The sequence below is a fragment of the Ciconia boyciana genome, chromosome 11, assembly GCF_034638445.1.
Source record: "Ciconia boyciana chromosome 11, ASM3463844v1, whole genome shotgun sequence".
Lineage (NCBI taxonomy): Eukaryota > Metazoa > Chordata > Aves > Ciconiiformes > Ciconiidae > Ciconia > Ciconia boyciana.
Window position 1 is genome coordinate 908,966 of NC_132944.1, and position 26,276 is coordinate 935,241.

General features: G+C 41.6%; 1 protein-coding gene across 4 annotated transcripts in view; it reads right to left on the bottom strand.

Annotated features, from left to right (window-relative positions):
- FGD3 (FYVE, RhoGEF and PH domain containing 3) overlaps positions 1-26,276 on the bottom strand; it is a 113,065-nt gene that overhangs the window by 27,419 nt on the left and 59,370 nt on the right. For 3 of the 4 annotated variants that reach the window (XM_072876035.1, XM_072876038.1, XM_072876039.1), the window contains exons 2-9: positions 24,855-25,025; positions 18,573-18,741; positions 16,835-17,432; positions 8,943-9,032; positions 7,575-7,711; positions 5,662-5,818; positions 1,349-1,487; positions 437-495 (exon numbers count right to left, since the gene is read on the bottom strand). In XM_072876035.1, coding sequence (XP_072732136.1) covers positions 437-495; positions 1,349-1,487; positions 5,662-5,818; positions 7,575-7,711; positions 8,943-9,032; positions 16,835-17,432; positions 18,573-18,741; positions 24,855-25,025 — 1,520 coding nt within the window. The remainder of the gene's footprint in view (positions 1-436; positions 496-1,348; positions 1,488-5,661; positions 5,819-7,574; positions 7,712-8,942; positions 9,033-16,834; positions 17,433-18,572; positions 18,742-24,854; positions 25,026-26,276) is intronic. The other variant, XM_072876037.1, reaches the window with a different exon arrangement.

Below are 26,276 nucleotides of genomic sequence, written 5' to 3' on the forward strand. Positions count from 1 at the left end.
GACACCCATTAAATGCGCACTCGGTGCATTTCAGATGAAACAAAATCAAACCAAAACAACCTCCAGTCTGGTGAAGACCTGTAGGACTACAAAAATAGTGTGAAAATCTGCAAGGGCACCTTATGAATGGACTTAATTGGGATACTTCCACACTTTTCAATGAAAAGCAAATAATGAGTTTTATGAAGACCTCCTTTTTCAACCCACTGGGTCCTTAAGAACAAGGAAAGTGAAATTTAGGCCCAACAACCCTGGTAACTGCAATAGGATCATTGACGATAAAAAGAACTCAGATATCCAACTGATGTTTAAAGCTCGACTCACTGTATTTGAAAATTCTCCCAGCCTACTTTACTGAGCCTATTGCAATGGGGGACCATTGGTTCAACCAAGTGTTTCAGTCAGATTACAATTCCATTATGCAATTTGTACTCACCATCTTTCGGATGGCTGCATTCGAATGGTTCGCTGCTGTAGATATGAGCTCCAGTGACTCTGCAATAAAGGTAGCAACAGTTACGCATTCTCCGGATTATATCTGTTAATAGCACCTTGGGGGTTTTTTTTCACCTCCCTGATTAGCGTTTTTCCCGCAAAATTGCTGTTGCAAAAGCAAGGACTGTATTTTTTCCTTCCATAAAGTAAAAGGAATGCTTTTAAGCAGTTATATATGCAATCACGTCTGCATGTTCAGCTGGTCCATGCTTAATCTTTCTCTCCTAAAAGTCTAGGCGAGCCAAGGACATAGCGACAAAAAAAAAAAAAAAATCACCTCGGAATCAATCTACTGAAAGTTAACTTAAGTCTCACTTAAGTCTCAAAAGCATGTTTTTAAGAATGTTTTCCTAAAACAGGGCTTGTGTGCTTACGGTAACATGAACCCTGTTTTGGCCAAGATCTAGAAACCAAACTCCTAGAAACCAACAAAAGTCCATTTCTCCTGTTTCTTTGTGTTAACAGAGTCTAACCTGCTTTCCTAGGCAAGCATATACATTTAAGACCATTCTTATTTTCTTCCTCTGGCTATTGCAAGGATGTCCTCCCATATTTGTTCTTGGCCATACAAAGGATTAAATAAAAATGCCAGATGTTCTACCATTACAAACTTCAATAATTTGTCATTGTTTATTTGCCAAAGCTCCCTTCATTCCTAGGGCTGACATATCAATCCTTTTCTTCTCTACTCTAAGAGCATTCAAAATCCCTTTGTGCTTTGTTTGGCAATAATTTGATTAATTCAAATCTCCATTTCTAACATAGCCCTACTTGAAAGTATCTGAACACGTGAAAAAAAAAACCTCTCCAAGATTTTATTATGCTCATTAGACAGAGAGGAGTTTACATGTACTTTCAGCATCTTTCCTGTCTGGAGACTCTTCTGGAAGTTTCTTTAAATAGTCCTTTAGGAGAAGCTCATAACGAGGAATCCTTTGCACTGGTTCAAGCATGTGATGCTGTAATGTCAGGTTTCCACACACCTCCTGTTTCTGTAACAGAGAGAAAACAAGCACAGAAGGGTTTGGTTTTGTTCCTGCCTTTGGTGTTAAACAGCAATGAAAAATGACCATTCACACAGAGTTAGAGAAGTGTAAAACAACTTCTCAAGCTATCATAGAATCATACACTCATTTAGGTTGGAAAAGACCCTTAAGATGATAGAGTCCAACCATTAACCTAGCACTAGTCCCTAACCTAGCACCTAACCTAGCACCTAGCCAAGCCCACCACTAAACCATGTCCCTAAGCACCACGTCTACACGTCTTTTAAATACCTCCAGGGATGGTGACTCTACCACTTCCCTGGGCAGCCTCGGCAACCCCGAAAGGGTTCCAATGCTTGACAACCCTTTTGGTGAAAAAATTTTTCCTAATATCCAGTCTAAACCTCCCCTGGAGCAACTTGAGGCCATTTCTTCTCATCCTATCACTTGTTACCTGGGAGAAGAGACCGACCCCCACCTCTCTACACCCTCCTGTCAGGCAGCTGTAGAGAGCGATGAGGTCTCCCCTCAGCCTCCTTTTCTCCAGGCTGAACAACCCCAGGTCCCTCAGCCGCTCCCCATCAGCCTTGTGCTCCAGACCCTTCCCCAGCTCCGTTGCCCTTCTCTGGACACGCTCCAGCCCCTCAATGTCTCTCTGGGAGTGAGGGGCCCAACACTGAACACAGCATTCGAGGTGCGGCCTCACCAGTGCCCAGTACAGGGGCACGATCACTGCCCCAGTCCTGCTGGCCACGCTATTCCTGATACAAGCCAGGATGCTGTTGGCCTTCTTGGCCACCTGGGCACACTGCTGGCTCATACTCAGGCAGCTGTCAACCAGCACCCCCAGGTCCTTCTCCACTGGGCAGCTTTCCAGCCACTCTTCCCCAAGCCTGTAGCGTTGCATGGGGTTGCTGTGGCCCAAGTGCAGGACCTTGCACTTGGCCTTGCTGGATCTCATACAATTGGCCTCGGCCCATGGATCCAGCCTGTCCAGGTCCCTCTGTAGAACCTTCCTCCTCTCAAGCAGATATAAGAGCTGACAGGTTTCATGTGAACCTTTGTCCCATGTCTGGCATTTTCTGCAGATATGCAACAATCTTTTAGATTTTGCATGTTTCTCCACAGGCTCAGGAAAGCTTTTCCCATCCATGGCCCTATGCAGCATTTTTCCCCTCAAAGACTACATAAAATCAGAAACCCCACAGGGATATATTGCTTGCTAGAGCTTAGTGTACGAGCAGCAGATACACTGCTCACGTACACCACCTCTGAAGGAGCTGCCTCGAATTCTCTTTTTTTTTTTTACTTGACCAAGAGGGGGAGTAGGTTTGAGACTGATTACACTAAATATTACCCGATAAGGCACTGATCTGCTCTGCTTGCAATGGTACTGACTGTTGCAGTGTACTTATTTTCATAGGATCCCTATGAAGTGAAGGGATATTTCTATTTAAAAGAGGGGAGAAGAAATGAGAAACACAGTAAGAATAAGTAACTTGTTTTAAAGCACACAAGAAGTTTCTGTTAGCAATGTAATCTGACTCCTGAATCCCACATCAGCATGTTAACCACATATACACACACACACACGCTCTTCTCCATAGCATTATTTTACGTCAGCGCACTAATGCCACGTCTTGGGCTGTTCTAGTGTAAGCAACCCCTCAACAACCACATTAATTTCAGTATGCTTTTCACATTAATTTCAGTATGCTTTTCCTCAGAGAAAGGTGCTTGTTTCAGGTATTTGCAATTTTCCTCATAAATATTACAGGCCACGACACACTGCTGACTCACCCAATTCTCAAAGCAAAGCCTGGAGATAATGAGATTAATGTCCGATAGAAAAGTATTAGCTATCCTTCTAGAAATTTGAAGATGTAAATTTGCTTTTAAAAATATCATGTCACAGTGTAGCAGGGTGAACAATATTTCTGTTTATAGGAGGTGAAGTGAATTTATTATCTCTCTGAGTTTTACAGCACCACGATTCCCAGAAAATACAACTGGGATGGAAAGAATAAGAGATTCCAGGAAGAACTAGAAGGGGCACAGAACTGCACTACTGCATATTAGCGCTTGGTTTATATTCTCAAATCCACTTACTATAACCTTCTCCATTGTCTTTTTATTCTTGCAATAGGATGAACCTTAACACTGAATAGCAATAGGGAAGCAGAGGAGGAAGTCACTTCAAGGCTCACGTCAGTGATATTCACATGCCAAGTGTATTCTCTGTGTATTTTCCTATTTGGAACAGTTTATTTTGTCACTGCTGACAAAATAAACTGACAAAAAGTCAGCAGTGACAAAATAAACTTTTCCAAATAGGAAAAGTTTAATGCTATGCAATTTTTAAAAGTTTACAGAGTTTACACTGCAATTCAAATGACTTTACTAGAGGAAGGATAAATGTGTATTCTGGGTTTAATTCATGTGACAATCCAAAACACAGAAATATATATTAAAAGTACTTATGTGATGGCATAAGGAGAAAGCTGACAAAAGAAAAGTCTTGATAAACTCATCAGCTATCAAGTTTTGGCCCCAGTAGGTGGATGTGAACCGAACAGAAAGTGTGTTTATCTTCAAGGTCAGCTAAAGTAAACTTGGTAAGTCACAGTCATTCACTTGTAAGTACCATTTGATTTTTGCTTTCTGTTTTCCCTAGTTTAGCATAATTAATAACTGTTAATGCCTTAAGCTGTATAACTATTCCATTAACAGCTTAGATCGACAGTGTGTTATTGCAGGATCACAACAGACTTCAACTGGTATTTTGAAAAGTAACTGTGGCTTTTGATAGCACAGAGATAGGTCAGATGAGTGGACTAAGTATTCTGGGTCAAATCCGCCTCCTGCAGCTACGGTCATTGACAGAAGCAAAAGGTGCTGCGATGTTGCGCTAAAATAACCTACAGTGAAATACTGTCATCAGTAGGCTTCAGCGTTGCATCTCCCGTGTGCATTGCCTGCGTTCATACTGCCTGTCAAAGTTTTGCTCAAGCAACAGCAGAAATACTCATGGTCTCGGACAGCTGCAGACCAGTTTTGCAGACTGACAGCTAACACCAATCGTTTGTGTTGCTAGCTTGGTGGTGAGAAGAGACAGATGCATTTGAGGGTGGGCAGATGCCTGTGCTGTAGGGAAAACAGTCACAAACTGATTCACACTTCAGAAAGCCATGTCAGCGACTCGGCACAAACCGGAGACAGCAACACACCTGCGCGCTTTTTTTTACAGTGCTTGCTGCGCAGAACCTCAGTGAGAGCAGGCTGGCTTCAGACAGAAAAAGGTTAAGAAAAGGCCACGTGGAGCGAGAGCCTGGTGGGAGAGGACCTTCCCCAGTTCCTGCTTCTCCAAGCTTCTGTCTGAGTCACGGCCGGCAGCCCTGACCCTCCACGCAGGGCCTCTCCTCTCCCAGCGTGCTGGGGGATTACTTGATTCCCGACAGCTGGCCCAGCCACAATCCTCCCATTTAGGGCAAGCAGCTGCGCTCCCTCCTCAGCTTAACCCGCTCGCTGCCAGCCCTCCCCTCGCCTCCCAAAGGACGGTATCTGCTTTCCCACCACTGGCGGAGGGCTGCTTGCAAGCGTGCTGGAGCCTGCTGCATCCCTTCGGCTGGCCTGAGGGGGAGGTTTTACGGATACGCCAGCATAAGCAGAGGCCTTCCCCCCTCCCCACGTAGCTTTTTGTATAATTAAGAGAAAACACATGAAAATCCATGCTAAGCATCCTCCTGCAGAGCTGCGTGCCACTTCGTGAGCCTCAGAAAAATCAGACCAACAGCAGATGCTGCCAGTGACGTGCCCAAACCCAAACACACCCACCTCAGAATGAAAACGTACTTCTTAAAAAGCAATTAAAATTAGTAATGAGGAAGAGACATCAAAAAGACTTTATAAATGGACATGTTCGGAGTCAGAATTGCCAGGCGAAGTTTCATTCTGTGACTTCTAATACTCCTCTTAAATACGTGAGTGGAGAAAAAGCTACCTATGTGAAAAATCTGTGTCACACAGCAAAAAAGAAAGGACTGCCACTAAAATTGTATCTTTTTAATATTAGAGCAGTATTATCTTGTAGCTAAACACTGTGTGTCATGCACTGGAAAAAAATAAACTCACACAAATAAATGAGGATTTCCGAGCCATATTATGCCAATTAACAACATACCTGTATGTTCTGAACAACATCTTTGAATGGAGAGGACCTCTGCATACATGTGTTCACCATGTCCATTGCCCTGTCGAAGTTCTTTACATATTCTCCATACATCTTCAGAAAAGGAGCAAGCTTCTGTAGGATATCTCCTAGCCGTGGGTTGACATTCCTATCGGAAAGAGACAGGTAAGTACTGAAATATCTGGAAATCAATACTATCTTCAGAGAGAAAACACAACTGTAAGACTTTCACAGTTGTCTCCCATATGCACAAGCACTTACGCGCATATGCAATCAAGATATTCCAGGCTAAGTTTAGTTTAAAGTAATCTAAACGGTACCCCAGATGAAACCTTAAACATTAATCTAGACGTACAAAGGATGTATATTTCTGCCCCCCCCCCCCCCCCATCACTCTCTTAAGTGAAGATCAGATTCAAACTGACTACGCATTGTTAAAGAAACATCTATATATCTCTGCTGTCCAGCACAAAACCTTGTGGGAAACTTTTACTTTTTAAAAATCATCTTTTCCACCATAGCCAAACATCTGAAGAGGTTTTAATGCAAAGAAATCGCTCAGTTCAGCTGGGTAGTCGCAGGGGGCCAGGCACACGTTTGCCTAGAGACCCCCCCAGGCTGGGAGCAGCAGTAGCCACGCATCTTTTTCTCCTCAAAATTTACAGCCAGGCACAGTGCCAGCCATTTTTCCTCCAGCTTTTCTCCCCCGCTGAACTTGTGACTTGCAGTCTGACCGCACTAGACCCCTTTTAGCCATATAACAAGCTTCTGTCCTCTTCTGCCTTCCAGACTCTCCAGTCTTCCTCCCCCATTATTACAGCCATCCCTGTAAATGCAAGTCAGGTGCAAAGGTGCTGAGACTCATTTATTCCTTCTGGTCATTGATGAACTATGTGAAGACTGGACTCAGCCAAGACAGATGTGAACTCTGGTCTTGTCTTCATCACTCAGGGTACTTGGAAAGGTGCAGTGTCAGCACTATCTGCACCTTCCATTCCAGGACACTCTTTGCAGCCAGTGTGTCATCTCAAATCAAGTTTCCCAGATCTGCCTTACAATTCACCTTTCTACCTAGTGCTGCATTTCTGCATCATCTACAACTTATTACAGTTGCCAAATTTTAATTGGTATTCGACCATTATTACACATTGGAAAAAAAAAACCAAACCAACCCACATCTATTTTCTTAAAGGAAGTACATATACACTGTAACCAATAATATTTATTATCTCCTAGAACAGAAGGCCAACAAATTCTGGGGTAAAAACTTGTGCAACGCTGTGTTGCTCAACAACAGAAGTGGCTGCATAACAGACATAAGCAGATTTACAGATATGACGTCATCTATCTTATCCATCTAGATTTTCCATTGGTTTGCTGCTGTAATGCTAATTTTAACATTAAATTAAATTTTATATAACCGTAACAAAATTCATTAAAGAAAATATAAAATGGATGTTTCTCATGAAGTCACCAACATGGCACACAAAGTCTAGACTGTGACATGAAGATGCATTTTCCTTCCTCGAGAAGTAACTGCGTTTTTTTAATACGTCACAGTGGGACCAAAATACTTCATCTACACGGCCAAAATAAGCAATTTCCTTCCTTCCTAGTACTGCAATTTCACAGTACTGCAATAATAGGAGAGTGGAAATACAGTAAGGCAAACAGCTCTGGCAATACTTTGGACTGAAAAAACTCTCACAATGTACTCTAGAAATTTTGAGTGCTCAGGCCTATTCCTGTATTCAGAAATGCTTAACAGACTCCACACTAATGTATTAAATAACACGTGAACTACTGCATTAAACAATTAAAACTTCGGAATTAGACTAGGCCTTATGGTTGCTATGGTTTCTTGAAAACATATTTTTTAAATAATTGTAATGACAGTTACCCACCATTCTTGTGTAATTCTTGTTTTGAGCTCAGGAAGAAGAAATTGTCCATGGAAACAATAGATGGAAGAAATATTTGAAAAGATGCCTGTTATCACTTCAGATGAAATACCTGCTTCTGACAACTTAGTGCAAAAAACCTGCATGAGACAACAAGACAGTACCAACACATATTTACAAAAAACAATCCTAGACACACCGGCTTTAGATTGCAATATTACAAAGCTGACTGCCTTAGAACAGAGCTACAGTTTTTGACTTCTGGTAGTCAGTCCTTGGGGTCTTCGGGAGGTTCACAAAATGTAAGCCCACTGTCAATTAGGGTTAGATTTACGACTATGGGCCATAGATGTAAATTAGAAAAATCTGAGGGGTAAGTAAAAAAAAACTTGAACTACTGAGAAGATCAGACATCTCATATTTGGGAGTGCAAGTTGCAAAGAACAACCGGTCCCTAAAGAGCACTTACTCCTATTTACATGAAGCAAAATAAACCATGTGATTATTTTGTTTCTCTGTGGGAAAAATTACACTGTACTGAACAAAAGGGAAAGACACTCCCTAGATTTCTAAGGTCTTGAAACAGTCTCTACCATCCAAAGCAAACACTGGAAAGTCTTCCATAGAGGTCCTGGAGTCGGAGGGCAGGGGCCTCTGCAAGTTACAGCTTCTAACAAGACTTCTAGTAAGGTGACAATTTTCTTTTCTTTTTTTTTCCCCCCCCCTCATTTTTAAAAAGCACTTGATTAGCAATGTGACTCATCCTCATTTTTACTTCTTTCCTGCACATTCATGGGGGGTTTTTTTGAGATAATTATAGAAATGCCTGAACTGTGTAGACTCACCTCCATGTTTATGTGGAAGAAAGTTCAGACTCATCACACCAGTTTTACTTTACCCCCATGTGTAAATGTGATGGACAACAATTACGAAACACAGTGGGTAAAAAAAAAAAAAAAAAAATTCACTGTGAGCACGGGGCTGACCCATGTCGCCTGATTTTAGTAGAACTCAAACCTCTTGCACATTAAAGAGCAATCATGGATTTCATAATTTCTCAGTGCCTTCAGCGTCCCCGTGATTTCCTCTCCACGTACGCTCAGGGAGGAACCAAATGCTGATGGTATCTGTATCTTGGGCTGCTGCTTTCCCATTCCTCTTTCCAACATCCTAATCCTTGGGTTTCAGCTCAGGAAACCCACTTGCCAAAAGCTCACCTCTGGGACCCACGGCACACAGCCTGGCAAGCAAACTCCAGCTCCCACCTACAAACAGTGTTTTCACGCTATTGGGCTATAGGTTAGGGGGTGAACAGGAGACATCATTGCTGCTCACAGAAAAGAAAGCAGAGTTCATTCAAAATTGAATTACCTGGTCCAACAGATGGAGTCTTTTAACATATGCTTCTTCTGTATGGAGCAGTTCATTTGCGATGTTGAATAGCTTTTGGGGCTCTGTACACTGAAAAAAAAGTTACAAATAACACAATCCATCTGCACTTACAAACCGAAGTTTCATCAACTCTTCTCTTTTCCATTTTTTCAGTGGGCCAAATTCCCTGCCAGGAGAGAAGCTTGAAGTGAAGGAGGTTAACACATTTCAGAATCTGCTCTGCATCCCTCATCAAAGGATCAGTTTGCTCCAGAGATATTTTTAAAGCTAATTGCTGAAAGAGCAATTAGTGCAGTCAATGGCTGGTCAGGACATCACTTTAGTTCATTATGGTTTTCTGTAAAGAACCAGAAACATCCTCCAAATCTAGAAATACATCTAGTCTATTTGGTAACTAAGGCACTAGACTCTAAATCAACTGTTCTCCTTTTCGGATTCAGGTCCTGTGACTACAAAGAAAACTAGAAACCAGACCTGTTTGGCCACAGATTTCTCTCCCTGGCCAGCGCAGCATTACTCTCTGTGGCATATTTCTAAGATTTTTGTGCAGCTTTAAACACCAGCCAATTCCCTGGAAAGAATTTTCGGCAATGGGACCCAAGTCACTCAGTGAAGTCTTTCATTAAGCTCTTTTAAAAAAATAAAATGAGAAAGGACTAATTAAAAAACTTGAATGCAGTTACAAAGCACTGACTTTATTCACAGTTTAGCCAAAAGCTACATAGACTCTTTGCTCTCTAAGTGCTAAAAATACTTGAATTATTAGGATACAGGCTTTAGCTTTCTGACAAACTCTAGATACCTTTTTAAGGGTCTAGACTTTAAATGCCATGCTTACATATAACCAAACCAAAACTAGGGTCCAGAACTGAGGGCTGGCTGGTTTGTGTTCAGGAATACAAACATCCAAAAGGGGCAGCAAGGATTATCAAAGGTAGGGAAATTTTACTGGGCTGGATCTGGAAAAAAAAAACAACCAAACAACTGCGAGGAAGGTAAGAGAGATGTATAAGTGATTAACGGAACAGAGAGCATCAACTGGGTGCAATTATTCACTATTTCTTCCATGGGAAAACTAAAGAACATCAAATAAAATCGCCAAGGTGCTGCTTCAAGACCAAGAGCCGCTTCCTCGAACAACATGTCACTGCAGACGGTAAACCTTCACGCAGGTTCACAAAAGGACCGGACAAATCCATGGAGTAAAAGTCCAGCTGAATTCTGTTAAACACACAGGGCTGTTTCCAGTTCAGGAAGCACCTGGGCCCCTCACCAGCAACAGCACTTTCTATCCCAAATGCCTATCACTGTGAGCTCGCTGGCATTTGTGGCAGGCACTTCTAGACATAACCCGGCTGGCCACCATCAGATTGTTAGAAAATGTCAATTAAATGCTCTCTTTAAGCTTCTTCAACATCATCTTGTTTTGTTTCTAAAGAAAGTTGACCAGAAAAATTTAAATACACCACCCTCCACCCCCCCCTTTAGGCAAACTGCAATACAACTGAAAGACCTCAAAAACTTTTCAAAGCTAGCCATGAATTCAAACAAACCAGACCCACAGTTGTCCTACATGAAATGAGGTACCACTTAGCATGAAGTACCCAGAGTTCCATGATATAAGTATTTATTGAAGGAAGGTGACTAGCTTTTCTGGATTTGAAACAGCATCAGTCTTCCTTTAAAGCAATCCCTCTCTTTCCAGGCACAAACCTGGAGACAGGCAACCACGCCATGACTAAACCTTTGACACGTACTCTGTCTACCTCACTACTCAAATTATTTCAAGCAAACTCAAGTACTCTTTTAAGCTATTCTAACATGCTACACATCATCCTGCTCCATTCATTCATGTGATATATATATTAATATTTAGGGGGAAAGGAAAAAACAAATCACAGCACAACAAAGCTTTGCACTTGTTACAAGCAAATACAACATATTACAGCTTATAATGAAATGCATTGCTGCCCATTCAAATTCCAGTAACTACGAGGATCTCTCACTGAGAAAGAATTTATTTGCCAGTTTTGCTGGGCACAGAAGAGCGCCTGAATGAAAGGCACTGATGTAATCAGGCTGGCATGCCAGCCGCCAAGAGCATCCTTTGATTTGTTTGAATTCAGAATTCAAAAAAAAATTATTTCCAACCAAATACATTTGGTCTCAGAAGTAAACCTTTACATAGCGCAGGCACTTTTTAACCTCCTGACCTTCACCATCTGCAACTCAGTTTATATTTCCAAAAATCTTGCTGACATCTGCTTAAATAGCAAACAACGGCTGAACAGACTCTCAGCTTGAGCGCAGTTTTAAAGAGTGACTCTATCTGCAGTTGCTGTCTCTGCTAGTGGCAGAGAGGCACGTTTTTTGGACTACTTTGCAACATGTTTGCCTTTCAGTGGACGTAACAGTTTAAATGAAACAGTAGATTAATTAAACATGAGGCAGCCCCATTCTTCTAACCTTATTTTGTGCCATGGCAGGAGAGCTTTAACAAAGCCTGAGCCGTAATTCAGTTCACTATGAACGAGATATTTCATGGTCTATGTTTCTAAAGGAAAAGTAAAGCAAATGTGCAAACCCAAATGTGGATTATATTCCTTACGTAACAGTCTTATTGAAGGCTTTAAGTCACACCAGTGAAGCATATTTAACCTTACTAAAGACGCCCTGGAAAAACAACGTGCCATTTACGAGGCACGTAAATGACACAGAAATGTAAAATATTTGTAGCCTTCCACCCTATGCAGATTTTAGGCTGTTCGATTCTTGTAAATATATTTCACTCCTGCTTTGCCCAATGCGCTTGCTGACTGACTGTTCGGCACGGCCACAGCACGTTATGACTGTCCTCCGCAGCCATACATTACAACTGTACATCTACTGCAGAGTCTTGTTCAAACAGTTTAGCTGGCGGGGTGACAAGAAAGATGAGAAAAGGGAAGCAGTAGGTGTTGACTTCACGACACAGGAAGCTCACTCCAGTGCTCAAAGCAGCAGTCGCACAATGCTCTTTCACTACTTTGCGTAAGGTTCAAAAATTCATTTCCAGTTGTAGCTGTCCATAAAATATTTTAAAGAAAAAGGAAACGCCAGCCTGAAAACAAACAGAACTAGCTTCTCATCAAGGTCAGATTCACACCTGTGGTGGGAATACATTTGCACCTCAAATACCCCAATCCCAGATACAAATTGGGGAATGGCACATGCTGAGCTGATTTGCGCAATTAAGTGGCCACAAGTGCATCACTGCTTCCTGCGAACCCGCTCCCCGACCCAGCTGGGCGCCTGCCAAGCATGCCTGGGCCACAGATTCACAGATGCAAAGACTGACCTGGCTATCATGAAAAGCAAATTTGAAATGAAAATTTAAACTAAAAACCAAAGGCTTGATAGGAGAAAACTTGGGCAATACCCTGCAGCAACCGTTTTTCATGCAACTGGTTGTGCGCAACCATATTCAGTTAGCATCTCTATCACAAGAGGCTTTCAGCAAATCTTGCAAGAAAGCTGCTGGGATATGGCTTAGGTTAAAATCGTATACGGTTATGCTTTAAAACCCCACCAGTCACTCCCATAAAGAATGCAGAAAGTCCCAGAAAGATTCTGCACAACTTCCTACTCAAAAATGCTGAAAACAATATGGAAAAGTTATCCTATGCTTGGCCGTCTTCTTTGTTGTATTGAGATCTCATTTTCCTTACGGTATTTAAAAAAAAAAAAAAAGATTATGAGAACATATCTCATTTTTCTTAACCAGCATTATGACTAAAACATTGACCTATGCAAATTTTTTTCAGAATATACATGGAGATAATCTTACCCAAAGATCTGACTTGCAGGACTGCAGGCCAAATTTTCCAACACAAACCGTACAATGAAATCAGAAGTGAAATTCCAGCTACATGCAGACAGAATGGAAGTGTATGTCAGTGACTGTATGAGGCCCACGTGGGACTTCATTATTACTATTTTACCCAGCAGGAAGCAGGACAGATAGAGAAAGGCATTTTTTGGTGATTACTAATGAGCACATATTACTCTTAGTGAAAAATATCTAAATAAAAAGATACAAAGAAGTGTTAGCCATCTCAGAAGCATTACTCAGTTGCTCCCAGGCAGTTGGCAAAAGCCTTGGGTATATGACTATAGAGCATGACAGCCCTTCAGTCTCACTTTTACGTGATTTCTTTTTTTTGTAACCATCAAGGCTAATATGCCTCAGTTCTTGGAGCTCCTGACATTTTCTGAGACATTATCAAAACTAATAAGCTCCCCTTGTTCATTTTCATTTTGATAAAAGATAACTGGAAATCCCAGTAAAAACTCCTGAGATTTTAAAACATATTCCAATAATTGTGTGCTAATAGTGAGACCCGCTAGACTGTACTGCAGACTCCCAACGGAAGCCACATCATACTGCGGAGCTAAACCTAGACTAAATAAAACAATACGAGTCATGTATCAGGCAATGTTACTTCCCTAGCCATGGGATGTGTGAAAGCTCGGGTGGTGGATGGAGAGATATCTTAAGTAGAATATTAGAGAAGAAAAAAGCACATCTGATTTTTTTTTCCAACTTATGTTTATTCATGAGCTTCACTTAACTTGATACCCTTGGAGTTACTGAGCCATCATTAAATCATTCTGCAGCTGTACTTCTTATGCATCCTCCTCCAACTATAACAAAGCTTTCTGGAAACTTGCATATTTAATGAGAGTGCTGGTTACCTCCATCGTGCAGCTGCAAAGCCTGGTACCAGGGGTAGGAAGGGGGAAGCAGGAAAAAGATGCTGGCTCCTGAGACAAAGCTTTCTGGAGGAGTTGGGGTTTCCCCAGCTCTCATGCCAGCAGCTGCTGCCGGCTGAACTCTCCTCTCTTCCTTCCAGCGGGGCAGGTACCTCATTTTCTGGAAAATTACCAGTTTTGTCAAGGGTGGTGGGAACTTCCAGCCTACGAATAACTACCGAACAAGTCAACTTTGAATCGTGCTGGCTCTCCTCGCTGGAAGCCATGGCCCTTTACCCTAACCCTTAGTCCACAGCGCCCCAAATCTGCAACAGAATGAAAGGGGAGAGTGGGAGGATGATGTGGACACCTAACACACAAATTGGCTTCACACACTGCATCCCCAGAAGAGGGCACAATCCTTACTCTGTAGAACAGGCAGCAAATCTCTAAGCCTTCCCCCTCCACGTGGCTGCAAAAACAAGCTAACTTAGTGTAGCTTGGTTAGTGTCAAAAATGCCTTTTTGAAGGCAAAATCAAGTCAAAATCCAAGGGAGAACCTGAAGTGCATCACATAAATGCACTTCAGGAAGAAGAGTAGCACAAGAAAACAAAAACAAAAAGTCTTCCTCTAGAGATCTCTCTTTTATAAATTCACCAAGCATGCTACAGAGAAGTATGACCTCGTAACTCTGTATTTTATCAGCATTATTTCATACTATATGAATACTTAACCTAAGGAACAAGACTTAAAAAAACAGCCATCAAAACTCTGATGTCTTACAAAACATTGGTACTTGTCAGCAAAGCACTTCTTAATCATATGGTAAAGTCTTCTGCTTGGGTTTGCCACAGTTGATTTGACACTACGTTCCCAGTCCAAACAGTAAATTTAATTACCAGATTCAAGATTTTTTTAATTTAAGCATTATTTTCTTGCTGAAATGTTGCAACTAATAAAGAATCTTTTAAATAATATTTCAGTTGCACACATGCACATACATATATATTATGAATATAAAACAGTTAAAGTATTTCACAGTGTGTGTGTGTATGTATGTATAAACACACACGAGGGAAAACCAACATCAGCAGGCGAGAAGCCTTGCACCGTGATGGGGATGCTGCCCATTTGAGATGTAAACAAGCTTTCACCCGCAGACTACTGAAGAGATACCAGATGTCAATGGCTGCATTAGCTGTTGTGTTAATAGATGCTAATAGATAGATGTTAATTGGAGTCTCCATCACTTAAGATGTTTCCTGCCAACTGCCCCATTAAATTCTTGCATACAAGATAAAAGACAGAGGTCTCCTTTGGCAGTACAGACCCTGCAGTCCTGCGGGATCCCCTGACTCGTATTGCCATGGATTTACTCCTGCGCAAGCCCAAGGCAATCTGCACCGCAGCCTTCCATGCCCAGGCAGTCAAGTCTGATGTACGCAGTGCCAAGGCAAGGGTGTCCTCCCTGGCTCTCAAGGAGGTGGGACAGGTCGACGGGTTCCTCCTCCTGACTCTACACCAGCTGCCAGGTGGGACTGCAGACTGGCAGAGAGGCAAACGAGATCACATCCTCCCCATCTACGGAAAGCGGTTGGGTTTGGCCAAACAGACCTGGTTCATGCAGCCCTCACTGCTTCCTAGTCTGCTGGGTCCTTTCCACTTCCCTCTGACTAACCTTGCTCTAGCACCTGGCGGGTTTGACATTCACCGAATTTGCAGAAGCAGCAGCATGGCAATGAAGTACTGGAGAGTCCCAGGCTACAAAGGCAGCGTCTGAATGGCATAAATGGAAGGTGAGTCCAGTCACACCAGGCTGAGCCTGAGATAAAGCAGCAGGAAGAACGGCAGCAGAAAGCAATGCACTCACGAGAGAAAGTCTGGGGTTTTTTCATACCTTCCTGTTGGTATGATTGCCTCATCAGGCTGGCTTCCATTCTTGGAAAAAAAGGGGACACCACAAAGCATTAGTTGTACTCTGAAACTGTACTTGTCAGCTCTGAGACAGAACCTCCTGCACACCACATACCTGCATGCAATTTTCATCCCTCTTCAATAGTCACTGGCCGATTTGACCCAGAAGCTACTGAATGAATTTTAACTGCCACGCTTCCCAAGGGACAAGCTCTTGACATACACAAATCAGGACATATTTGGTGATTTCAACAGAACCACCCAATTTGTACAAACTGAGGTGTGAACGCTACAGTTCACTAGTTACAGTTCACTAGTTGCTAGTGCTCATCATATTGTTTTGAAGAAACAAAAATCCAGTATATTAACTTTACTGTCATGATGGCTGAGGGGGGAAAAAGAAAAAACCCAAAACACCCCCAAACACAAACAAAAAATGGAACATTTTGCAGACATTTTGCTCAAAGCATCTTCTGTTTTCTTTTTCTGGCAAAATCTAACCCATTCTATCATCACTATTTCTCAAAATAACTGTCTTGATAAACAGATAATCCATCTGTCATTAATCTTATACAGCTGCAACAAATACACAACAGCCTGGACTACATTACTCTGGATTCAAGGAAAATCTCTTCTAGCTACAGTTTCCTGAAGAGTAATTCGATATAACTACCCTCAAAACAACTTATTTGCACTCAAAAGTAGTCACACCAATAGAAACGCGGGCTTTGTGTGTAAAAAAAATTTAAAAAAAAATTACTGTTAGAGGAGATTTCCATCAAGCATGTCCTTCTAGGATGCAAGGCCCTGACCCTGCAAGATGCACTATCCAATCAGCCCCCTGCATATCATGGAGCCCCGCTGAAAACAACATGATCTAACAACTAGAAGCTGAACCTAAACAAATCCCAACAAGAAAAACAAGGTGTGAGTCTTTACCTACAAAAGCACTTAAATTTTAACAACTTCTCTCTGGCTATGATGGATTCTTTTACATGAAACTTTTTAAATCAAGACTGGGAACCTTTCTAAAAGATACTATCTAGGTCAGGAACAAGTTATGACCTGCATCAAGCAGGAAATTATAACGACTGTCATGATCCTTTCACATAAAACCAACCAAACAAAAAAGCCCAAACAACATATGAAAGTGATGCAAGGGATCTCTGGCCAGAGGCAGGAACTGGTTTCAGAGCACTTAATACTAACAAACAAACTACCTTACCTTGTTTACATCCAAATACTCTAACTTTGGCACTTCTGCTGTCTCTTGTTCCTCACTGCTTCCTTCATCAATGTCACTGTCTTCATCCTGCGTGGAGTCTCTCTTCTGCTCCACACAGGAAGGTTTGGTGCCCTTTTTGTCGGGTTCCACCTCCCCTGGATTCCCAGCCATGCTGGGCTTCTTTTGCTCTGCACCTTCTTCACTAGGGAAAGTTTCCCCTGCCACGCTACAAGAAGGACTGTCGATGCCACTGTCTCTGTTGGGAATTTTACCGTTACCGTTCAGTTCTGCAGTTGAGTCTTTACTGCCAAGCTCTCCAGAGGGCTCTTTGCTCACACTCACAGCAGTACAGTCTTCATGGCTTTTGTTATCGCCTATGCTTAGCTCTTTAATTTTCAGTATGTCTGTGCTTGATAGATCCGTGCTGCACGGCACATCTGGCTCGTTTTCATCCGGTTCACTTTTTTCATTTGTGGAAGAGCCACTGGAAGCTACCATGTCACAGTCACACGAGCTTGGTTGTTTGGATGAGTCCAGGCCAGGTTCCATCTTAAGAGCTAAATTTAGCTGGTTTCTTTGAAGAATATGTACAGGTTGCCTGCGGGTGAAGAGAAAGCACCACAGTCATTCATATTAACACTCAGAGGTTTCAAAAGTGTCCCCAAAAGAGAGAGGGCCTGATTATAATTTGGTTCAAGTTGTATTTCTTGCACTGCCCTGACAATCCTAGGAGACAAGTGTGTGCACATGGGTGAATAACATTCACCCAACAATTTCCGATAAACACGCACCACCCCTAGCCATAAGTTCTACTGAAATGGCACCACTAGAATCCCAGACCTTTAGTACTCCCCATGTTGCCCTGAAGAACAGTCTGGTTTGAAGGTTCGGGGAGGAAGGAATCATCTTTTAAAAGAAGCATTTGGTTGTGGGTTCGTTTAAACAGGAACTCATGTTCTTCAACAGAACAAAGCCTTTGGGGCAAGGTATTTTCTGACAGAGAGGATGTTTCTGAAGCACAAGAAGGCACTACTTTTTCTTTTCAAAAGACACCTTACCAGATCCACCCAGGTGATAATATGCTCCAAGGCACAGTACAGTGTCTCTGTCTCCATCTCCCTCTATGAAAAAAACCACTTGGCTCCATCAGGCAGATTTGGTCTTCAGAGAGAATTTTCATGTGTTTGTAAAACGAGCTGGTTTTACAGCAAAATACATATATTTTATCCTATTTAATGTCTCTAATGCAGAAAGTTTCAGAGGAAATGCTGTTCTATATGATATTGTTTCATAGTACATTGTGATTTAACTCTCCCCTGCCTCCAAGAAGCAAGCTAACAGTGTGTCTGATGTTTATTGAATCTTAGACAGAAAATTCAATTATTTTGTATCACAATAATCAAGTTCCTGTAATGCAAAAACCAGTCCTGACATCAAGTCAACTTACTGAAAGCAGACTCTGGGCTACTAGTTTCTGGTAGAACACTTACCAAATTCAGCAGGTCTTAAGCTCCTTAAGAACAACTGTATGTTACAAACTAAAAGTCGTTGAAATACATGCTTTTATTAAAAAAATTAATAAATCATTGCGTAGTCAGTCAAGTTTTGCAGTTCCAGTAGAAATCATCCCAAGAGGAGTTTCTATGTGACAATTACAATTAATGTTTTCTATTGTTATATTCTAAGTTAAAAATGCAGAACAGGGAGATTAGAGCAGATCTTGCAAAGCCATATTTACCTAATACTTTCAAATTTCTCAATGAGCGTGTTGACTCCTGCTGATATTGGTATTTCTTCCTCTCCAGGCGCTAAGCTCCTTGATGACTTGGGATCAGCTGGCAAAGGCCGAGAAGGTGCAGGAGGAATTCTTTCCTGCCCAGGTTTGAGATGGACAGGCTTAGGAGGTACTAATAAAAGAGAGGGGAAAAAACGGGAGGATAAATCTCCATCTTCTTTATCCTAAACTGGGAACAAAATCCAAGCGCTCAATGCAGAACGAGGAGTATCCATCCTTTCACGAGCCTTTCTAAATTGCACAGGTGCAGTCCCGAAGTATGTCTTACACCAAAGCAGGCTGCTGTACGCTAAAGAAAAATGACAGGCTTCTATTTTGTATTTCTACAGCCGTATCAGATGTGTTAACGAACCGAGAGGCTCGCAGAACTTCACCGCTTCCTTGTTACCAAACAGGATGCACACACTTCGTTTTTGCAAATGTGCTCACCATCTCAATCACACTAACGAGTTTCCCCTCCCATGACTTTTCAAAACTCAGGCACTCTGTTGAATCTCTTACACTGGGAAAAAAAGAAAAAAAAACAACAAACCCCAACCCAAAACAAAACACCAAAAAACAATCCCACCATGGATTTCAGTGCCTTGTGTTTGCTTGGTCAAAAACGCCACAGGCAGTACATAATAGCTTTTCTTCCTTTCATTCTCCCTCCCCCATCTCTTCTGTGGTGTAGTCTTCAAAAATTTCCTTCCTCTTTTGGTTCTACATTGAGTTATATACGATATAAATAAAGCACACGTTGTAAGAATGTATACATTCTGCTTAAGGATTCACTGAGGCAAAGGTACAAAGTTTAATACAGTATTTTAAAAAAAAGGAATGTAATTTACATGTAATGTAATTTTTTAAAATGTATTCAGACCTTATATTGATTGCAGCGTACATGGTTTTGGACATACGCAAGCAGTAACCCACGGCAACAAGTTCACGTGCTGTTATAGTTCCATACAGTGAAAGCAACCTCACATAGGCAGACCTGACACTCGAAGGTAGGAAAACCGACTGTGCAATTACTCCCAAAGCGCACGCTACTCGGAGCGGTGCTGCCAAGTATCCCCTCTGGTCTAGACTATCCAAAGAGTTAACACATTAAATGAGGAAACTCTAAATATGTGTTTTACTAAACAACGTTTTCGAGAACAATTTATTTCAAGCATTTCCAATTTTTAAATGGTCCATATGGCACATCAGCATGATATGATTAACATTGTAATGGAGCTTTAATTAGCAACTGTTCTGAATGTAATTTCAGGGTTACTTTCTTTAGGAGGCTAAACAGAGGCATATGCACCCAAAAAGCCAATTCCTGTTGTCCCTACCCTACAGAAGGCCCTGCATCTGCTCTAAGGTCCGCATCAGCCCAGATGTCCTCCCTGTTCCAGCTATGGACGGTCGTTGTCAGAGGTCAGTGTCGAAGGACTGTTAAAGAGTTTTTGAGCTCTGAGTAGACATCAGATTTTAAACTACCTACATTACTGAGTTTATTTCAGCACCAAAGAATAAAATCAAATCTTCTAAGGATTTGAGCTTTAATGGGACACTTCCTATAAAAGGACTGATTCGCCCAGTCTCCAAGACCATCCGGAATTCCTGTCTTAAAATGAAGGTGTTACAGTTCAATCTTGGAAACACCACCACAAAACCTATCTTACCCATCAACACAGGTAAGCAGGAAAAGAAAATAATCTGGCATATAAATGGGATGGTGGAGCTCTATGCTTTGTTCACCAGGTTTTCACTTGCACATTGCATGATCAGTGAGTGCCCGACCACACCTCTCCTTGTAAAAACAAAACAAAACAACCTAAAAAGAAAAGTATCCACGCAACATCTAGCCAGAAAAGGCAAGCTCTAGGCTCTTTACAGAAGGTGCATAATGCAGCAGGCAGACAGGCAAGAACCTACCCCACATCCCCTGTCTGGCCCTTCATCGTTTCAGACTGGTCCACAACACTCAAAAGCTGAACTTCACTGCCAAAGCATTTAGACTAATAGCAATGGGTGTCACTGCTGTCCATGCAAACATTTTATTTCTTTCCTGTTAGTGGACTCCACCTGAATCACCTGAGACAACACACTCTGCACTGGACAAAAAGGAAGGGGAAAACACTTCTGTTAGTTCTGAATTTTTATTTACTGAAATAATTTTGAGAAATGGCGACATCAGCACAGAGGCAAAGCTGCTGAACTTACCAAGCACTGCTTATGAGGCAAAATTTAAACCACACAAGATCATAGAATGGTTTGGGTTGGAAGGGACCTTTAAAGGCCATCTAGTCCAACCCCCCTGCAATGAGCAGGGACATCTTCAACTAGATCAGGTTGCTCACAGCCCCGTCCAACTCCAGAGCTGGCACAAACCCCCTACGTTCAGAACTGACAAGGAAGTGGTGTTACAACACAGACTTTTGAACTCAAAACCACTTTAGACTTCTACGAAGGAGTGAATTAAAGTTCTACACACTAAGAACAAACAACGCTAGATGAGCTCATCGGTACGTGCGCCATCATCCTAAGTACTAAATGAACAGTCAGCCCTGGAAAAAAAGTAGGTGCTGCTTTTAGGTAGGGATCCAGGACCCAAAGTAGGAGCCCAAGCAAAACTCCTGCTCATGCTCTGAAGCCGCTTTCCACGAGTCCTGGCCCGCACAGGAGCCAATGCTGCTATTTTCTCACTCTGGGTCAGACACAAACCAGCTCGACCTTGGATGCAGCTTCCAGTGCCCATCCTGCGTACAGACAGGTAAACTGGTGGAGAAAAGAAAGCAAGTCAGCTGTGCAGAAGAGATATTAGTATTACGGAGCATGTTTCAGGTGGCGCCTGAAGCCATGCACTGGAATGGTATTTCCCCAGTCCTCCTCCTCCTGAAGGTTTTACATAGCAGCCCACGGTGACTTGGAGGAGGCAGGAACCAAGACAAAAATCTTTGTTGCAGAAGGAACAAGTGAAATAACAAGAAGCCCCCCTTAGAAAAGGGAAAGGCAAGGTTAAATATGTGGGAGAAGGTACAGCCCAGGCTTGGCCCTGCGTCTGTAAAACAGCAGGGAATAGGGACCCTTCCCTCACTGCAAAATGAGCATCTTAGCCTTTGCGTTACCTCAGCTCCCCCAGCCTGTGAATTTCTCTCTCACAAGTGCCTCCTCTACAGCAATATGCAAACAGTCAACACACATTTATTAGTAACTTGAAGGAGGCATTCCCAATCAATCATCCCAGCAGTGGTGGGTCTGTCATAACTCACTGGGTAAGCTGGAAAGACCTAATAAAGAGGAGTTCAAGTGGTGTGAGTCGCACTTGCAGATTTACTTACTTCAGCTAAGGTCCCTTGGCAAGAAGAGACCTAAAAAAATATACATGATGAAGCAGATTTTGAAGGGTTATCCCCTGGGAAGTGAATACACTCAAAAAAAGAATAAATGACCCAACAGCACAGCCTTGGGTGAGGGTAGTGAGCTGCTTCTAGAGTCCCAGGTGGTGATGCCAGCACATCCCACCCAACAAATCAACAGGAAACAGGCCTTAATGAGGCATCCATGTAGCTCTAGGGAGAAAGCCCTGGGAAGAAAGGTTCTTGCATAAAAATACCAACAAAAAAACTGAGGAAAGATTTAAGTCTGCTGCAAGGAAACGCACCACACTGTCACAACTACGTTTTTTGGACACGGCCATCAAGAGGAAGCAAGGATGGCTTACAGGAAAAATGTCAACTTCAATACAGTCAATTTAATAAAAACAACTTTTTTAAAATTTTATTTTGATGATTTCATTTTCCTGGAGTGGCATGAAGTGTTTTCCCTTCTTTATGGGTAAACAACCCATACAGTAACAGGAGACCAATGAACCAAGGCAGAAAAGCCATTTCAAATTTACAAAGTCAATAAAAGTGAAGAGAAAAAAATTGTACCATCTTCCCTTCCTTGCAAAGCATCATACGTATTGTGCTCTCCTGTCATATGCAAGCTAACTGCAGATTTACTTTTAAAAAAGTAGTTTTATTCTAAAGAAGTGAAGTGAAATAATAAAATAATTATTTAAAATTTATGACAAAGAAGTGTCTTTCAGGAAGATGACTGGCACATCCACAACCCAGACTCGTAACGCTGATTTGTAGCTTTGGCTAACCTGGCCCTGTCTGAGACATTAGGTGATTTTCGAGTATTGGGTACTACACAACAGTGTCTCATGGGAATTTTCATTGGGACTCCTATTTCTTCTTGGACTACTTTTATAGTGACATCAAGAAGCCCAGCAAACTGAGTTCTGTCAAAAAAAGTATTAGGAAGAGTAACTACTCAAGAAAGCATTTTACCTTTGGGTGTTTATTTCACCTCATTAACACATTTCCATCCTTTTCAGAGCATTAACCAGCCAGTAAGATACACTGACTTCTTTGGTTCTACGCTTATGGCTCTAATGGGAGAGAGAGCTTGGATGTGTGTGAGCAGCAGAAAGAAGTGGTACCTATCTCAGTGATCAAATAGGTTGTCCTAATCTACTTGGGTAAGTTTTAAGCATGATTTGAATCAAGCTAAGTAGGCTCCCTCCAACTTTTCTGAAATACTTACACATAAAAAACAGGCTATGTCCTCAGTAATTAGAAATCAGTGCAATCAGTACAATAGCAAAGGATCTACACCAGCGGAATTCATTCTATTTCTTACTGAACAGAGACTTCTGCTATTCCTTTTTATTGTATTAACAACATTCATGGAACAGCCAGTAATTAACCCTGGACAATCAAGACCTCAAGGTAAAAGCTCCATAAATACACAGACCTCGTGAGATGTTTCAAGCATGAACTACTATACTGATTTAATATTTAAGGTCTACTTCCAGAATCAGAAAATACAATGCTTTCTTTACAGTTGTTTAAGGCTAAATGCGTATCAGAAAATTGCTTTTGTATAGGTATTTGAACTGGGAGGGGGTGGTGGTGCAGAGGCTCAGTTTGTACAACACACCCTAATGGTGACCAAAATATCTTTACTCTTTTCCTCACATGACAATGACCGTCTATCACATGGACATGCTTCTTTTAAAAAAATTTTGGTTTATGAACTTAGTGTCTTCTTCAGGCTCTACTTACTTCAGGCTTTACTTACTTCAGTTAAGGTCCCTTGACAGGAAGAGACCTAAAAAAATATACATGATGAAGCAGATTTTGAAGGGTTATCCCCTGGGAAGTGAATACACTCAAAAAAAGAATAAATGACCCAACAGCACAGCCTTGGGTGAGGGTAGTGAGCTGCTTCTAGAGTCCCAGGTGGTGATGCCAGCACATCCCACCCAACAAATCAACAGGAAACAGGCCTTAATGAGGCATCCATGTAGCTCTAGGGAGAAAGCCCTGGGAAGAAAGGTTCTTCCCTTTGTTCAAACGCCTCTCAAACTATATGCTTTCTGCATCTGCAATTACCTTTAGGCAAGCACACATTATATACAATATTTTAACCAATTCTACAAAGCAGGGGGTGGTGGCAGCGGAGGCACTTGACAAATTGACATTGCAAAGAGACACCATATGTCATTTCACTGATGGCGAAACATGAAAACAATTTACTCTCTTTCAAGAAATTTACTGCAGTCTTTTTTTAGCATTCAGAAGTTTTAGGGAAGAGCAGCCTGGGGAGACCAGAAGACCTGCCTGGAGACCAGCTGGAACATGCTTCTTCCTGGCTTCTCTTCTACCATACTTTGGGATTGCCACCTATTTGACTATGAGTCTGGCAGGTCTGTGGAATTACCACAGCCCACATGCATGTGACTGTTTCAGCTCCTATTTCTCATTTTTAAAATATATTCATTCCATTTAGGCATTTCCTGTTGCTATGCATAGTTCTTACAATAAATGGAAAACAGACCAGGTTTAAACAATAAGCTATTCTTACCTCATACTTTAAAAAAAATAATAATAAAGAATGAAAACAATATTGCTAAATTAAACTTACACTTCACAGCTGCATGAGGTATAACAACAGTACAGGAAATATAAATTGACAAGTATCTCTTATTCCTGAATCAATTTCTTCTTGAAGGCTTCCCAAAAGAGGTCATCTAACATTGGAAAAAATGAAGATAATAAAACCCTACCAGCTGTACCTGAACCTTAGAACATAAAAATAACTACTTTGCTGTGACCTAAAAGTAAAACAATTAATTTAAAAATATTACACTTCACGTGCAATAGAAGCTTGTACAATTGCTAGAAGGACAAAGCCACTTGCCTTGGGGTTTCTGCAGAGGATGCATTTTGGCCAGTGGAGTTTTGGTTTTGGGCTTCCTTCCAGTTTGATGGATACATTGCGCCGGGCTGATGTGCTGCAGTTCCCCACATGCTTCCAACGCCGGATTTGAGTCAATGTGACATTTGATTTGAAAAGGAGAACAAGGGCAACCTGAGGGGGGGGTGGAAAAAGTCAGTATTTATTTTGTTCTATTAATCCTGAAGAAAATTTGTGCTACTTCTAGAAGCATACCACTCATCCAAGTTCCTGAGGAAAGGTGGGGGGTAGAAGACGGGTGAGCCATTCACTCACAGGTTACTAAAGCCAATATATCCAGCCTTACTAATCACGTCAAACCAGCTGACTGATACGACAGCTGGAATTTCATACTCCTATCTTCAATTAATTACTTATTTCTCTACTCTGGACACCCAAACTAAAAGAGTAAATATAAGGGATAAAAATCATTTCAAAAGGATTTCTCCAAACAGAAATACAAGTGCCCCAGCATACAACATGAAGTTATTTGGTAAAATGCACCTAAGTTATGGTGAATTAGAAATGTGTCCCATGTGGGGGCAATGGTACAAGCACCATTCCTTCAGGAGATTTAAGCATTCAAGCTGCATTTTACCGCTATTTATTATTCCTCCTTACATAAAATATCAACATTCCTTCAAAAGGCTCCAGTCTAGAAGTTGCCATTAAGATATGATCCAGTGGGAAAACAGAGAAAGAAGTGATTAGTATGTTTGTTTGTATTTTAATTTAACATTCTTGATTCATTTCTGTGGGCACTGTGGAAATAAACCCATATATCCACTTTCACATAGTGGATACTGCATTTTTTGATTTGGGGTGGTTTTGGTCTTGTGGCAAGCCTACAGCTACACGAAATCCTCATGCCAGCTTTACTAGTGTGCCATAAGAAGGCAAAAAAAGGACTGCGGTTTAAAATTGCTGCATATGAACACATGAATATATATGCTTCCGGCAGTTCTGAGAAGCGGAAAACGTATCAAATGTAGAAATTTGAACGCTAATCCATAAAAAAAATGGCAAAGAAAACATGACAAACATTCTTTCCATATTCCCGTTTTAAAGTGGACTAGCTGAAATTACCAGCATCTTGCTGGAGCCAGAGGTGACCCGCATCATGTAGAAAGGATTAATCTAAACGTGAAAAATCAATCTTCGCCTTCCTGTGCTGTGTTCAAGAACATGGCATTAGCTTCACAAATGCAACCTACTCTTGGCCAGACTTATATTAAGATCAAAAACCTGAAGTGACAAGCACCTCCATCCACATCAACTAAATTATCCTGGGTTTATACTAATGGTATTAAATCAGGATGTGACCTTTTGAATAAAGACTTCGAAATCTGAGCTGTACAGACTGCTTGGGAAGATTAGCTGAGAGCT